A 14,402-nucleotide genomic window follows, 5' to 3' on the forward strand; every position below is an offset into this window, starting at 1 on the left:
AAGGCTCTATTGTTCCCTCATCCAAAGGATTTTTCCCCAGAACAGAATGGGTGGTGTGTGCAAAGCAAGGGAAAGGTGGGGGAAGGGGAAAAGTCCTGTGGATAAAAAGAGAAACAGAAACATAGTTTTTAAGCAAAAATAAATTTTTTAAGTAACTTCCTACCTCCCACTGCAAGTGAGGCGGGATATTCCTGATCTGAAGCTTCCGACTCCTGCAGATAAATTAAAGAAAATAGTTTTAAAAAAAACCCAGAGAAAACATTATTGCAAGATAGACTATACATAGCAGTGTCATACATTTAAGCATCTGTCATACTAAAAGGGGCAAAACCAAATACAGAATTCAAAAAAACCAACAGATCGCCGAGGGGGGAATGTCAGGTCAAAACCATTTCAAGTCCAAAGAACTGTTACAGAAATACTTGTTACACATTTGACAGCTGTTACATTTCATGAAGCCTCCACTTTTCTTGAAGAGTATTTCTATTTTAGCTTTAAGGCCTTCAGTATCTAGTTCTCTGTTATAAATGGGTGTGATAATCCCATGTATTTGTGCTGGGTTCTCCTTTACACTCTTTAAGAGTTTTTGTTAGTTTTGGTTTTTTTTAAGTTCACCAAGATATGTCACAATGTTAGAATCCTTCAAGGTAAGGAATATAAATCTGAATAAATACATGTTTTAATATTAAGCTTTTCATTAGTCTAATGATGGATTATTTTCTAATATTTACATTATTAACAGTCCTCATTCCTTATTGGGAGGAGAGGATAAGAAACAGTAAATTTATTGTATCTTCACCCCAAATTTACATCAGTTTTCACTTATCTAGTAAACAAAACATTCACTTTGAAGTGTTACTGCAAAGCCTGGCAGTGTGCTGGCTGCCTTCACAGCCAAGTCCTTTGTCTCCTCCCTTCCCCCAAAGTGAGAGAACAAATAAATGCCAGAGATGCCACAAACCCCTTGGGATTTACAAGAAAATGTAGATTAACACAGTTTCGGCTTTGCTCAGGTATGTTGAGCTACTAGGGTCAGCCTGACCATCCTGGGGAGCTCTGAGGAAGGGAGAGGGGACAAGAGAGCAGTCGAGACTCAGAAGGTCACAACTACATTTTGGTACACCAGAGCAGGTACAGTAAGTGCCTTGTGTTCAAACACTTAGTTCTATCTCACACTTTATTTGCGCAATAACAGCCTCGCTCAGAAAAAAAATGCTTAACATTTTAAGGACTTTTTATACCAGTTAAATTTATATAAGCCAGTGAAGTCTTCAAGCAAAACAAGTTTTTGAGATGTTCCTGTCTAGCAATAAAATCAAAAGCTTTCCTTTTCGCCCCCAAATCCTTTTAAAATACACTCCTTTCCCTAACACCACCACCTACCCAGGCCTGCAGTGAGTGTTTTACATCTTAAAATGCTCTTCCCAACAGGCTTTGTTCAAGGCACAAGCAGAGGTTACAGCACAAAGACACTTGCCCAAACTGCTCCTCATGTGGAGGTGTCATCCCCAACACTACAGCAACCATAGATCCAGCAAAAAATATGATTTGGCCAGAAAACAGAAACAGTTCTTAGTTTTGTAGAATTTCTCAGCTGTTTTCACTCCCTCTCAAGCAAGTAGGAGCAGATTTCAGCATTTGATCATATAAATAGGCAAGGAAGGGAGAACGAAAACCCAAACCACACACAACCCTGTTCAGGTTTCATTTTTGATAAAGCAGGGAAAGGCAGGAGCTGCTTCACTGTAATAGGGAGAGCAGAAAATTTCCTTGAAGCCTGCAAAGTTTCCCTCGGACCATCATCTCAGCTAGTGATACTGCTGAAAAACAGTAGCCCTAAAGTAGTGATACACTGCTCTGAAACATCAAAATAATCTCACAGAGCAACCTGAAACTTGGAAGCTGGGTCCTGAGGTAGAACATAAAAGGAGATGTTCATGCAATTCATACATATTAAAAATACTGGGAAATTTTAATACAGCAAAACCCCAAACCACAAAATTGGCAGCCAATACACTATTCAATGTGCTTCACACTGTGTTGTGCCATTACTCTCTCACACTTGTAGATTCAAATTTAAATTCATGAGTTTCATAGTGCCATTCACAGAAGGATCTGAGCCCAACAGCCCCCATTCCAATAGCAGATCTCACCCCAGCCCCACACCCAAGTTTGGCCACCAATGCTCCCACTGAACAAGGTATATCCACTGTTGAGAAGGGGGCTGGAGGGGAGGAAGTCCTTTCCAGAAACACTTATACAAGTTTTAGAAAACTACCTGCTCACATTTCATTTCAGAAGGAAAACCTACATATTTTCTCTACTGCTCAACACCTGAAAGATGGACCAAAAAAACAAATTCTGTGCTTTTAATCATCTAATGCTGAGCACTAGCACAAGGTTTGGTTTTGGGTTTTTTCTTCCCCTTATGACTTCAAGGGACTGAAAAAGTTTGATACAATTCAAAACTTTAGCCAGCCAACATTTGTAGCACAGAAATAACTTGAACATTTTGAAAAGAAGAAGGGAAGGAGATGAGCAAGGAAGAAATGTCACCCTGAAATTACTAGTTCCCCTGCCACATTCACAAACAGCAAAAGAAAATGGCAAGCTAAGTACAAAACAGGTAGAGTCCTGTTGCGCACTTCAATTTATGGCAATAGTGAGACACCTATTGTACAAAACTGAAAGGTCACTTCAAAAGTACAAGAGTAGCTATAAACACACCATTTAATTTGGAGCTATTTGCACCTTTATCAGTTTCTTGGCTGCAAGTAATTTCAACTTGTCACCTAGTGCACAAGTTTGAAATCTGATGTTTACTGATGCATATGAATTTTTTTTTCTTTATTTCTGTACCACAGTTCGCCATGGGGGAAAAATATAATTGAATAAAGCTTTGCATGGCCAAGAGAGGAATCACACAGAACCAGCATGGAAGATCATGGACACATTTGAGATTTTGCCATTTCATTTGCTATTAGTCCCTGTCTAAGAAGTCCTAATATATTCCTTAAGAATGCATACGAGTCCACAAAGCTTGTACCTCTTTCCCTCTCTACACACAGCGGGACAGCCAGAAATGACCGAGCTGGTTGTGTGTTCGCAGGAGCAGAGCCAGCAGCGAGCCGACAGAGAGCGACCATCTCCCACGTGCTGCCGGGACGCGCGGATGCGGCTCCTGCTCCGAGATCGCTCCTCCCGCTCCCCCGGCCAGGGCGGCACGAGTGATTCGAGTCATTTCGCAGACACCCTCTCTGCTGCTTGCGTGCGAGCCCGCAGAAAACCAGCTCTCAAACTCCTCAAGAAAAATCCCAAACCAAATGCAGAAGCGTAGCAAAGGGTAAGGGACGAAGCTGATAAATCCTGACTGAATTTAACAGAGCAGCAGCAGCAGCTTCCACGAGGTTGCGTTCTGACTTCGGCAAACACTCTTTAGCACAGGGTCAAAACTCCACACAACAGGTGGGGAAAGGAAGATAAAATTATAGAGTATCTTCCTGGAAATACACGCCCATCTCAGGCAGTTAGCTCTCTCAGGGTGCTTTCCATCTTCCTCATGACCCTGCTTTCTTCAGCAAGGTAGGAATATGCAAAGATCCTAGAGCTTTTTTATCCCAAGCAGCAGAACCCTGCAGAGGGTTTTGTTATGTTCTGCTTTGAAATGGTCTCAAATTTTGTTATTTTATGACTACCTGCACTCGCACCAAGTGGGTAAAAGAAAAAACAGTCCTTTCTCATCCCATGAAGGTATTTTATTACAGTAGTTTCATTTAATATTTAGCCCATCTAGTCTTAAAGTCTTAGTAAAACCCTGCCAGCACCTCTCATCAATGTGACTCACATAAGCCTTGTGCATGTACTTTTTTCAGTTTAAGCAGATTTCTTAATTAATTTCTCCCATTCTAAATAGGCATTGCAAATAGATGTCAACTGAAAAAAAAGTCTGGGCAAATTAGGTTTGTGCTCTGTATCACACTAAGGTTTTGGAAAGCTACTTATGTTCACAGCACGTGAACAGGTATTCCCACTCATTTCTCTTTTCCAAAGCTACAAAATAAAAAGTTTTGGGTAAGAAGAAAAGAGACTTCTCTAGTTTCTGTACAAGCTTAGTCCAAAAGCAATTGTTTGGCAATAATTTACTTTCCTTAAGAGGAATTGCACACATTCTGATCCTTCTGTTCGGGTACTACCCAGGTAACAGGATTCAGTTTCTTTAAGCCACTGCTGACGACCATATGCCAACATATTTCCTCTGGGGCTTTGTATTTTGGGGACAAAAATATCTCTGCAACACTGAAAGCAAGTGAAATAAGCAGCCACCATTGTGCCCCTTCACCAGGAAAGCAGCATATTTGTGCTACACGTGTGTGCAGAGACAGAAAGGGCAAAGTGCCATAAAGATGGATAATTTACTAAAAGCCATTTTAGTGATCTCTGAAGGGGTCACCTCTCTTACATCAATACACAGAATAAACATGCACAGGGACACACAGTGCTCCCAACCTACAAGAACCCTCCACACATATGAAACAATACTAAATACATCTTAGGAAGCTAGTGGTGGGAGAAAGAAAATATTGAAATAGTGGCTTTTCTTCTTCACTTCTTTTATGCACACCCTTTCATTCTCTCTCTGCCCTCAATATATACACCAGGATTGTTTCCTTCAATAGATCAAGTTCCCCTTTAGTTAAAAGGGTGTCAAAATTTTCTATTTTTGCATCCCTGTATTAAGTCTCACTATACACTTTCACTAATATAATCTCACTCTATGCTTTATATGACACTTAGCAAAGGCAAATCACACTAGATCGCACCTCCCTGTAGGGGAAAATAATTTTAAATAAGAGAAGATAGACAATTATAAAGCAAAGAACAATAAAGTATCCTGCTTTTGCTCACAGTATCAGTTTGGTGGGTTTTTTTGTATCTCATAGATGTGTCAAAGTTTTACAGAAGAAAACAAATTTCAGAGGGAAACAAAGTATCAAAGTGACTGCACTTCCACATGGTTGTACCCATACTCCCACCAGACCCCTTCTCACCATCCTCTCTCCTCCCCAGACATGCTGCCTCCTTCTTAATTCCCATTTCTCAACAATAACACCCCTTAATAGTCTCTTATTTCAGCAGCCATATGAACTACACACAACATTAATGCCTTAAACACACAGAGCACAAATTTACTCCTTTTAAACAAGAGCCTATGGAAAAAGACTTAAACATGTTTGAAAGCAGATCAAGTGAACATCGACAATCTTAGTCCATTCAACTGTTTGAACTCAATACCTATGGGATAGAAAGCAAATGGTCTACCTTTGCCACTCTTAAGAACATGCAAAGAGCAAATGCTTGTTCATTTCTGCGTTCTAGCTCTGTGCTGCCATGCTGGTTACCTGAGAAAAGTCTTGGCAGGTCACACCACAGGTGCAGATATGCCAATACCCAGCACCTGAGCACATGTGCTGGTAACCCCCCAGTGCTGCCCCCCAGCTTGTGGTGGCCCAGCTCTGACAGCTAACACGTGTTGCCACTGCAAACCCATTCACCAAAACAACTCCTCTTCTCCCTGACAAAAATTGTCAGTTCTCAGCCTTACTTCACTGACAACCCAAAATGAACATAGACAGCTGAGATAAAATGTTAAAAAAACACCACACAGCAAAAAACCTTCTATGGAGTGTGGGTAATGCCATACGGTAAGAAATCAGTTCTGTATGAAAAGTCCTGACAGGAACAGTCATAGTAACAAAGTTAGCAACTCTTCCAGCCAAATGGAAAACTGCTGGTAATCAACTGAATTTACAGGGGAAGGGAAAGAGGTGTCTTGTTGTTTACTCTGCAGCCAGCAAAATAAAAACAGGCAGGGAAAATCCCACACAAAAGCTACCCCCACAGAGAGTTCATTAGTTTCTCCCCCTCGGGTTGCTTCAAGTAGCTGATGCTTGGGTACAACAGAGTGAATCAGTATTTCTAATGCTCTTCTAGTGGGAAGAAAAAAAAAAAAAGAAGCCAAGTTTACAGGACAAAAGAATAATCCTTAACTCTCGATTCAGATCAGCGTACCTGGGGGAAAAAACAGTAGTTTTCTGGTTACAGGGTGTGGGAGGGAAAATTGTCATTATTTTCTTCATGGTAAATGGAAGTAATGATACAGACTGAGCCACTGGAGTGGCTTGTCCTGCAAGAGGTCCTGCAGTCTCCGCCTGCCCCCCTCTTCACATTGAAATTTCTTGGACTTAAGCAATCTTTTCACTCTAAATTTTTCATATTTCATTCCTGTAGTACTTCACAAACAGCAGCAAGTCCATTTAAATAAAGCTTATTGAATGGACATTCTAAGCCATTTTTATCTATAAAATTTTGTATGCATACACTCATGCAGTTATATATCTTAATGTGCTTTTTCCTAAAAAATAGTTCTGATAAATACAAAACCAAATGATCACACTTCCTACCTAAAATGAAGGTATTCTGATTTTCTTTCAAAAATAAACTCAGGTTCAGTTAACTGATAAACAGAGGTGTTTATATCACTTATATTAAAAGGTATTTAATTTCTAGTATGTATTACAAGGCACCCTAATGGCATTGTTACTACATCTGTCAAATCAAGCCATTAGCTTGTGAAACAGCCAGTTCATCTTCAACTTACCTAGCAGAAGAAAGGAGAAGGGTTTCAAATACTGACTTGTTAAGAAACATCACCACATTTTATTTCTACACACTGATTTGGTCAGTACAATACTTGAAGAGGAAATGTTATTGCTCCAATTTCAGACCCAATTCAGCAATTCAAGCAGACAAAACTTGGCTAGGCCACAGGCAAACTGCAGCAATACTTCTCTTTGTGTTGACTCACTTAATCCCAGACCCAGATTTAAAAGCAGTCTGTACAACCACTCAGAATAAGGATTTTCCATAAAATTTAGACAAAGAAAATTTTTCCTCAAAGCTCATGCAAGACATAATAGTTGGCTCCTAACTACACTTTTCCCCTTTCATCTTGCATGTACAGCCCAGCAAAGCAGCTGCTTTGGAGAGGTGCATTATCTCAGCATTCAGAATGAAAATATGACTCTTGGATTACCTCACAGATCCCTCTGTGCTGATGATCAAATTTCCTACCACTGCCTGCAAAACATGGGGTTTGTTTACTACCTCTCCCCGGGGTGAGCCGTCAGAAAGCCGCGCACGGGGCCAGCACAGCCGCGCAGCTCTGCGCCCAAAGCCGCCAGCCCACCGAGCGGCTCAGGCTGCATTCTCCTTGCAGCAGTAACTCCAAAACTCCAAAAGAGTCTGTACCTTTGTGAATGGGCTGATAGCTCCACAAGCACAGCCAGATGACTTATTTGGGCACGTCCAAGTCACATCGTGCAAAACAGGCAAATCAAGCAGCATAAGCCCAGCTGTAGTTCTTGCGTTTATGTGGATTACCCAGATAGCAGGCTGTCACCTGTTATCATCTGCTTTTGGATTTTAGCCCAACAATTCTTCACACCACTAATTAAACTTAAAGCTTATATTCATTATTTGTGAATTCCCTGGAGTGGACCATAAAGGATTTTAAAAAGAAAATTCTGACAGTTCTGCCGCTACCATACTAATGTTGAATTTGTCATTAAAAAAAAAACAACTTCATTTTTCAGGTGTCATTAACAGAAAAGGATGCTTTTTTTTTTTTTTTTTTTAAGTAAAGAATTAAACAGTGCTTTAAATCTAATGGGAACTTTTAGTGCCCTTTAGAAAAATGGGCCTATCTTTGTGCCTTATGCCATTTATGGTTGGGTTGGTTTTGTTCTTGGTTCCTCCCCCTCTTTTTGGGGTGAGGGTGTATGCTGTTTTTTCTAAATGTCACTTTCTCTCTTTCCCTCCTCCTCTGAACAGGGGTCTATATTCCTTAAATAACTGTACTAGGGAGCTGATTTTGCCGACCAAACTTTTCCAAGTTATGATCACTTGTCATTTATTCTCCCACCACACAACTAACTTGCAACTAACTGGGATGTGGATAAAAATGAAAACACCCATGGGGTGCATAAAAGATTGAAAATAAACACCTTTAAAAGCAAAAGAACGTCTAAGCATGCAAAAATATTTTGTTTACTTAATATCCTTAATGGAACACTGTGCTCAGCTTTTATCTTTCTTCTCCCTAGCCCTTGTGTTCTTCAGCCACCAAAAGAGCCAAAGGCTTCTTCTTTCCCATCACCTGTTTTCCTAGTGTCCCCAGGGCCCTGCTACTTGAAGCAGTCACTACTTCCATTATGAGCTAGCTATGAAAATCTACATCAGGTGTAAGAGGCAGCCCCAGACTGAAATTTGCATAGGGTTCTCCTTCAATATGTGACCACATAAGGGGCTAGGGAGAAGTAGCTTAAAAGAAAATAAATTTTTTGGGTTTTTTGGTTTTTTTACTTTTTTGGTTTTTTTTTTTTTTGTTTGTTTGTTTTTTTTACTTTCCAGTGAAATTCCAGCTTTAAAGCTCCCTTTAAAGAACCCAAGCAGCAAAAAGGAATGGGGAAGGATACTTCAGAGTCATTTCTGAAGCAAAAAATGGTACCAGGATTCCAATAATTAAAAAGCCAACAAGATACTTTGTTCTAAGTAGCTGCTGGATAAAGCCTCACACTGTTTTTATTTTGCACTTCTTCCCTACTACCATCTCTTACTTGGCAAGAATTTGCAAACCAGTTAGAAATCCAATGGAAATAAGTAACACATAGCACATACTATGTAAAATTTTGGCAATTTTTTTTGGTATCGGAGGTATGGCACCAGATTAGATCTCATCTAACAATAACTCAGTGATTCACCCTTCTCAGACTGAAATATCCAATTAAAATTAGCAGCACTTGTAGACAAATTCAGTAGCCACCATGCTGCTGAGACCAACTGCTCAACCACAAGCCTGTGTGTGCAGAGAACATCGGAAATGCTTCCCAGATTCCTTAAACCACAGCGATAGACAGGGAGTCCAACCTATTTTGGTCTCTTTCAGGTCACACTTAAGTGAAACTACAGTTGTTCATACTCAATTTGAGTTCACTGTACACTCCAAATTTAAAAAATTCAGTTGGGGGGTGGGGGGAGTGGACACAAAATAGCAAGAGTTACTCCTGCTATACACTTGTAACATTTAATTCCAATACCTCTGCCACACAAGCTCAGCACTTGCTACTTTGGTTTGGTGGGGTTTTTTTTTGTTTGTTTGGTTTTTTTGGGGTTTTTTGGGTTTGGATTTTTTTGTTGTTTTGTTTTTTTTTTTTTCTATCAAACAGCAGATTTAAAACATTCAGGTTGAGAACAAGCTGTTTCAGAACTTAAACTAAGCGTGACATTAGGGTAGTTCAGGGACTCATCCCACTTCACCACCACCTCGCTGTTTCACCCCACATGTGCAATTTTTAAAGAAAAGCCTGTTCACTGCCTCTCTCAGGCTACTCTACTAAAACTGACACAAATTAATGTCCAATTCCTAAAAAAGGATCTCAGTAAACGGAGATTCCTGTGGGGTCTAGAAAATGGAAACACAAACACTCATGCTGTTGAAAACACCATCTAATTTCAAAAAGCTTATAACCTATAACTAGAATAAGTGAAATATCTTTTTAGTCTGGTTTTAAGTGTATATGTGAACTTCAGCTACCATACTGGCTCCCTGACATTTTCAAGTCTCTTCCACAATATAAAAGGATAGCAACAAGGGCAAACTACTTCATTTAGACAACTGTATATATGATAATATCTAAAAATATTAGTAGTCCTAGTGCTTAAAAGAACAAAATAAGCTAAAAGTAAAATTAACAAATGCACAGAGCAAATCAACTCTTCAAATGTATAGCCACAGATTTCAGGCTCCTTCCAGTGTTTAGAGCCATTCAAAGTATTTAGAGTGCGTATGTGCACACGCATCCGTACTGACTGAAACTTCCATTTTTATTACTGTTTTTCAGAAATACATATATTAATTTTGCGAGAGGACAGCTTAGACTGACATGATAATTGAGCATTTGAAAGATACTATGCTCATCATCTGATGTTCCAGCAAAGCCTAACAATGACCTGCAGGTAATTTGCTCACATGACAAAACTTTTTTTTTTTAATTAAAAATAATTTCTACCTTTCAATCTCAAGGCAAATCAAGACAAATTTTAAAAGTACTGGAAAGACAATCTGTTTCTTTTAAATCTTCTAGACCACACTAACATTAAAAAAGTAGAATGCTCCACCAGCTTTACATCAGAAATGTCAAGTTTACTGCACATTTCCTATTATCTTTAAAATAAGTTCTTCTGTCTCAATAGCTTCAGTACAATACGCCTCATTAACACAAGTTTAAAACAAACTTTTGAAGTATAAATTGAAGCATGCTGTAGCCAAGACTGCAGAGACACCAATTCTCACTTTGATGCTCTAGTCATCATTTCACTAGCACACTTTGTTGAACTAATGGAATACCAGCAAGAGGAGCACTCGAGTGCTGTCCCTCACTAATGGCAATGCCACGTGGCCTTAAACTGATTAAGTGATCTAAATCAGATGAGATGTAACACCTTCACCAGAGGAGTGCTAGAACCTGTAGGGTTTGTACTATCACCACCAAATAGCTTCCCTTCCTTTCTCTTGCCCTGTCAAAACCCAAAAGTCATTAGAAGTGACCACTCTGGTGTTTGGCTTGTCATTTTTACACTGTCAATAGATGCAAAAATTTCTTTTTTAAATGCCCTTGCTTCTTCTATATTTGTTACTTCTTACTTCTATTACTTGTTACTTGCAAAGAGAAACAAATGTGGTGTATGGCTTTCAAACATTATTTTCACTTTTTTAGTAATTTTCACTGAAGAATTCTCTTCCAACAATGGTATTCACTTGCACAAAAATTTTGTAGAGAGAAGAGCACCAAATGAAATTATTTCATAGTTGTACTTTCAGAAAAATGTAACATGTTATTTAGAAGACCTACACATCTCCCATCAAAAAATTTTATACCCTTGAAGTATAGAATGTGCCATCCTTCAGCTGGTACATGCAACTAAAGAGACACCTTGCACACATAAGCAATATTTTTTTACATTAAGGTGTGACCTAAGGACTGGTTAGTAAAAAAAAAAAAATAGCTTTCTAATTGACATGTTTTAAGAAGTTGAATTTATGCAGAAATAACCATGCAAATTTTTCTTTCTTTTTTTTTTTTTAAGCAACAGGTTTGGTCAGGGTAAGTATATCTACACTAGTAAATCCTCATGCACGGTAAATAATTTGTACTGCCATAGTTAAAGCATCACAGATTGTGAGCAAGAGTCCCTTGCAATATTTTATATTAATAGAAATGCTGTTAATTATATCTTGTATTAAGCTTCATTTTTAAGAATTACCAAAACAATCTTCTGTGCTTTTGTCATAGCAGCTTTGATTAGTGCATACAGGCTTACATAGTATAATATATGAAAGCAATCCCTGAGCTTTCATACCAGGGCTTGATTAAAGCCTTAGAGTATCATTTCATTCTGTTCAACTGGAAAAGTCAACAACTAAAATTCAATTGTTCACTGACTTTAAATTATGCAACATTTCAATTCTACAATTTATTTCAAAGGGAAGTTATTCTGAAAAATCGCTTGTATATAAGAGGTGTAAGTGTATTTTCTTTAGCAAATTTTACAGTTAATATATAATAATTTCCCCCACATTAGTAATACTATTAAAAAAATCTACCTGACTTCAGGTAGTGGTATATAGAGCAATTGTAGGATAATACTATCTATCACCTTGTAAATCATTTCATTATTTTAATTTATTTTTCATAGAAAACAAGATATAGTATCAGGTTTTGAGGATGAATATCACAGACAGCACTGATTTTTTCATTGTCATTGTAGATATGAATACACTGCCATGACCAGAGAACAAAAAATAGAGTTTACATTTCTGTACTAGAAAGTACACTCTTTACATAGCATTTAACATTGACATTGTTTTAGTTCACTTCACATTAAACTAAGCAAAATTGTAATTTTGGATTAGTTACTTTTAAAGAAGAGAAAAGGCTTATATCATGCTCCAGCTAACCAGTTAAATCATAAGTATAATTTATAAGTTAATCATCATTAACGTCAAGATTATTTGCATTTAGTAAGTTGCAGTTTTCAAAGACATAGCATTTTGTTGGGTATTTAAATCAAGATTATGACCAAAGTTCATATGAATGAAGATGATAATTCTGACCACATTTAATAAATTATTTAGCAGATAATTAGTTTGAATTTAGTTTGTATACAGATGTGCAAGCTTATTCTCACACAAGACAGTAATTACTATCTTATTTTTACAATCATATGGTACTGATTCATAGACAGAGATACGTAAATTAGGTGGTACTTGCCCCCACAAACAGATTGAGCTGCTTTTACCTGACAGCACAGTTTAGCATAGTTTAAATACGCCTGTCAAATTTTCTAAATTCAGCCATTCCACCTGGATATAGACATACACAACAACTGAGGATTTAAGAACTTTTTTTAAAGAACTGGGGAAAGTTAAAATAGCAAATAGAAAAAACAAACAAACTTAAGGAAGAATGTGGTTCTGTAAGGTATTTAACCACAAATATAAGTCATCCTTCTTTGGGGTTACTAACCATTTTTGCTAACACTACTGTTTGTGTGTCTTCTTTACTCCCCACCATCATCCCCCAAAAATTCAGCTTATTTCAAATGATGCTGGCACCAGATTCATGCCTAGAGCTGGACTATGCAATGAGACAAAACTACCAGCAACAACCAGACCTGGAGCTACCCAAAGCCCCAAAGCAAAGCAATCACTCCCTCCTCCCCTAAACCTCAAAGACATGCATTAATACTTTACCACCACATACAGGTTATACACAGAGAGCTAGGGAAGTTCACAGGGCCTGAATGTTAGAGGAAAAAGAGATCAGGACACCTCCTCAGCCCCCCAAACCAGGCCAAGTTCTCCTTCTCTTGCCCTAGTCTCCACAGGTAAGTGACACACCACAGCCACCTCCAGAAAACTATAGCTGCTCTAATGCCATTTGTTCCCCCAGAATTTGCAGGCTTCCATCATGGTAAAACATGATTAAGTTTTAGACAGACTTTTCCATGCTTTGCCCTTTTATTTTTTCCTTTTACTGCCCTTTTCTCCCAAAGCTACCACCCAAAATGATACATCCAGTGACACAAGTGAGAACTGTGTCAAAGAGAGGTTTTCTGGAATACAAAAATCACATGTGATTTCTACCAGCAGCCTCTAGCTTAAAAAGTTAATCTTAACTTCAGCTTTCATTTGAAAAACCATTTTTTGAAGCGTTCCAGCACAAAACACAGCACTGCTATACAGTGGGAGACTCAAATAACCACATGTGTGGTGCTGGATCTGAACAGAAGTCTCAGTTTCACGTTAAGATGCTGAGCTTAGCGTGTACAAAACCAGTAACAGTCATTCTGGGTGAACTCTGTGGATCAGGTGACATGAGCCCAAGGGCCACGAAGAAAAGCAGTATACATAGGCTTATTTTTTGCCACAGAGGCAGCCAAAACCCGAAGTGTATGAAATTCTGTGATTTTAGTGGAGTCAAACACAAAGGTAGAGCAATCCTTATAATTTCAAGACTTCAGTTAATGACACATCTTTAAACTGTTTTCCCAAGACTACTTTCAAGGAAAAATTCGTAGCTTCAACTATAAATAGGTTAAAGACAATTCTGCTCATGCTCTGAGTTCAGTTAAACTGTCATAAAGCCCAGTTGTACAAAGGGTGTGTACACCACTTTTATCTGAAGCTTACCATTCTATGTTAAACACAGAATTTGGGACATATTTACATGTCAACAATCACTTCTTGTTTAAGACTAGCCAGTGCAAAAGAATGGCTAGAAATCACATTATTTATAAAAATCTTCTCTCAAGTGCATGACAGGACAAAAAAAATCTAAATAGAGGTATAGAATACATTCTAAATACATACAATAATCTGCAACCCTGAGCAAGGCATCAAATAGAACAGGAACATTTGCTATTATGACTCAGACCATCACTGAGGAAAAAAATCTTAGTATTTAATAAAAAAATATCCTCTACTTTTTGACTATTACAACAATGTGAGGTGTTTGGTTGCTTTAGGGGGTGTTTTATTTTTAAAGTATTTCAGCAGAATAAGCATTCTGATGGGTCTTCAAATGAACTTGTATTAGGAGTACAAAAACAATTTTACACCACTCCTACTGAGTTCCAGAATTAAACTCTGAAAATAAATTTAGTAATGACTACACAGTATTGTTTTTTTAATCAACAATAGGAACTGCCCATTTCTCAATTATTTCTACGTTAAAAGTTTCTGTGCAGGTAGAAAACTCATACGATCAGGTAACAAACAAGTA

General features: G+C 38.2%; 1 protein-coding gene across 2 annotated transcripts in view; it reads right to left on the reverse strand.

Annotated features, from left to right (window-relative positions):
- Positions 1-14,402, reverse strand: part of IGF2BP3 (insulin like growth factor 2 mRNA binding protein 3) — a 109,709-nt gene that overhangs the window by 84,618 nt on the left and 10,689 nt on the right. For both annotated transcript variants that reach the window (XM_072925623.1, XM_002192401.6), the window contains one exon: positions 164-212. In XM_072925623.1, the coding sequence (XP_072781724.1) occupies positions 164-212 (49 nt within the window). The remainder of the gene's footprint in view (positions 1-163; positions 213-14,402) is intronic.

Source organism: Taeniopygia guttata, chromosome 2 (assembly GCF_048771995.1).
Source record: "Taeniopygia guttata chromosome 2, bTaeGut7.mat, whole genome shotgun sequence".
Taxonomy (NCBI): Eukaryota; Metazoa; Chordata; class Aves; order Passeriformes; family Estrildidae; genus Taeniopygia; species Taeniopygia guttata.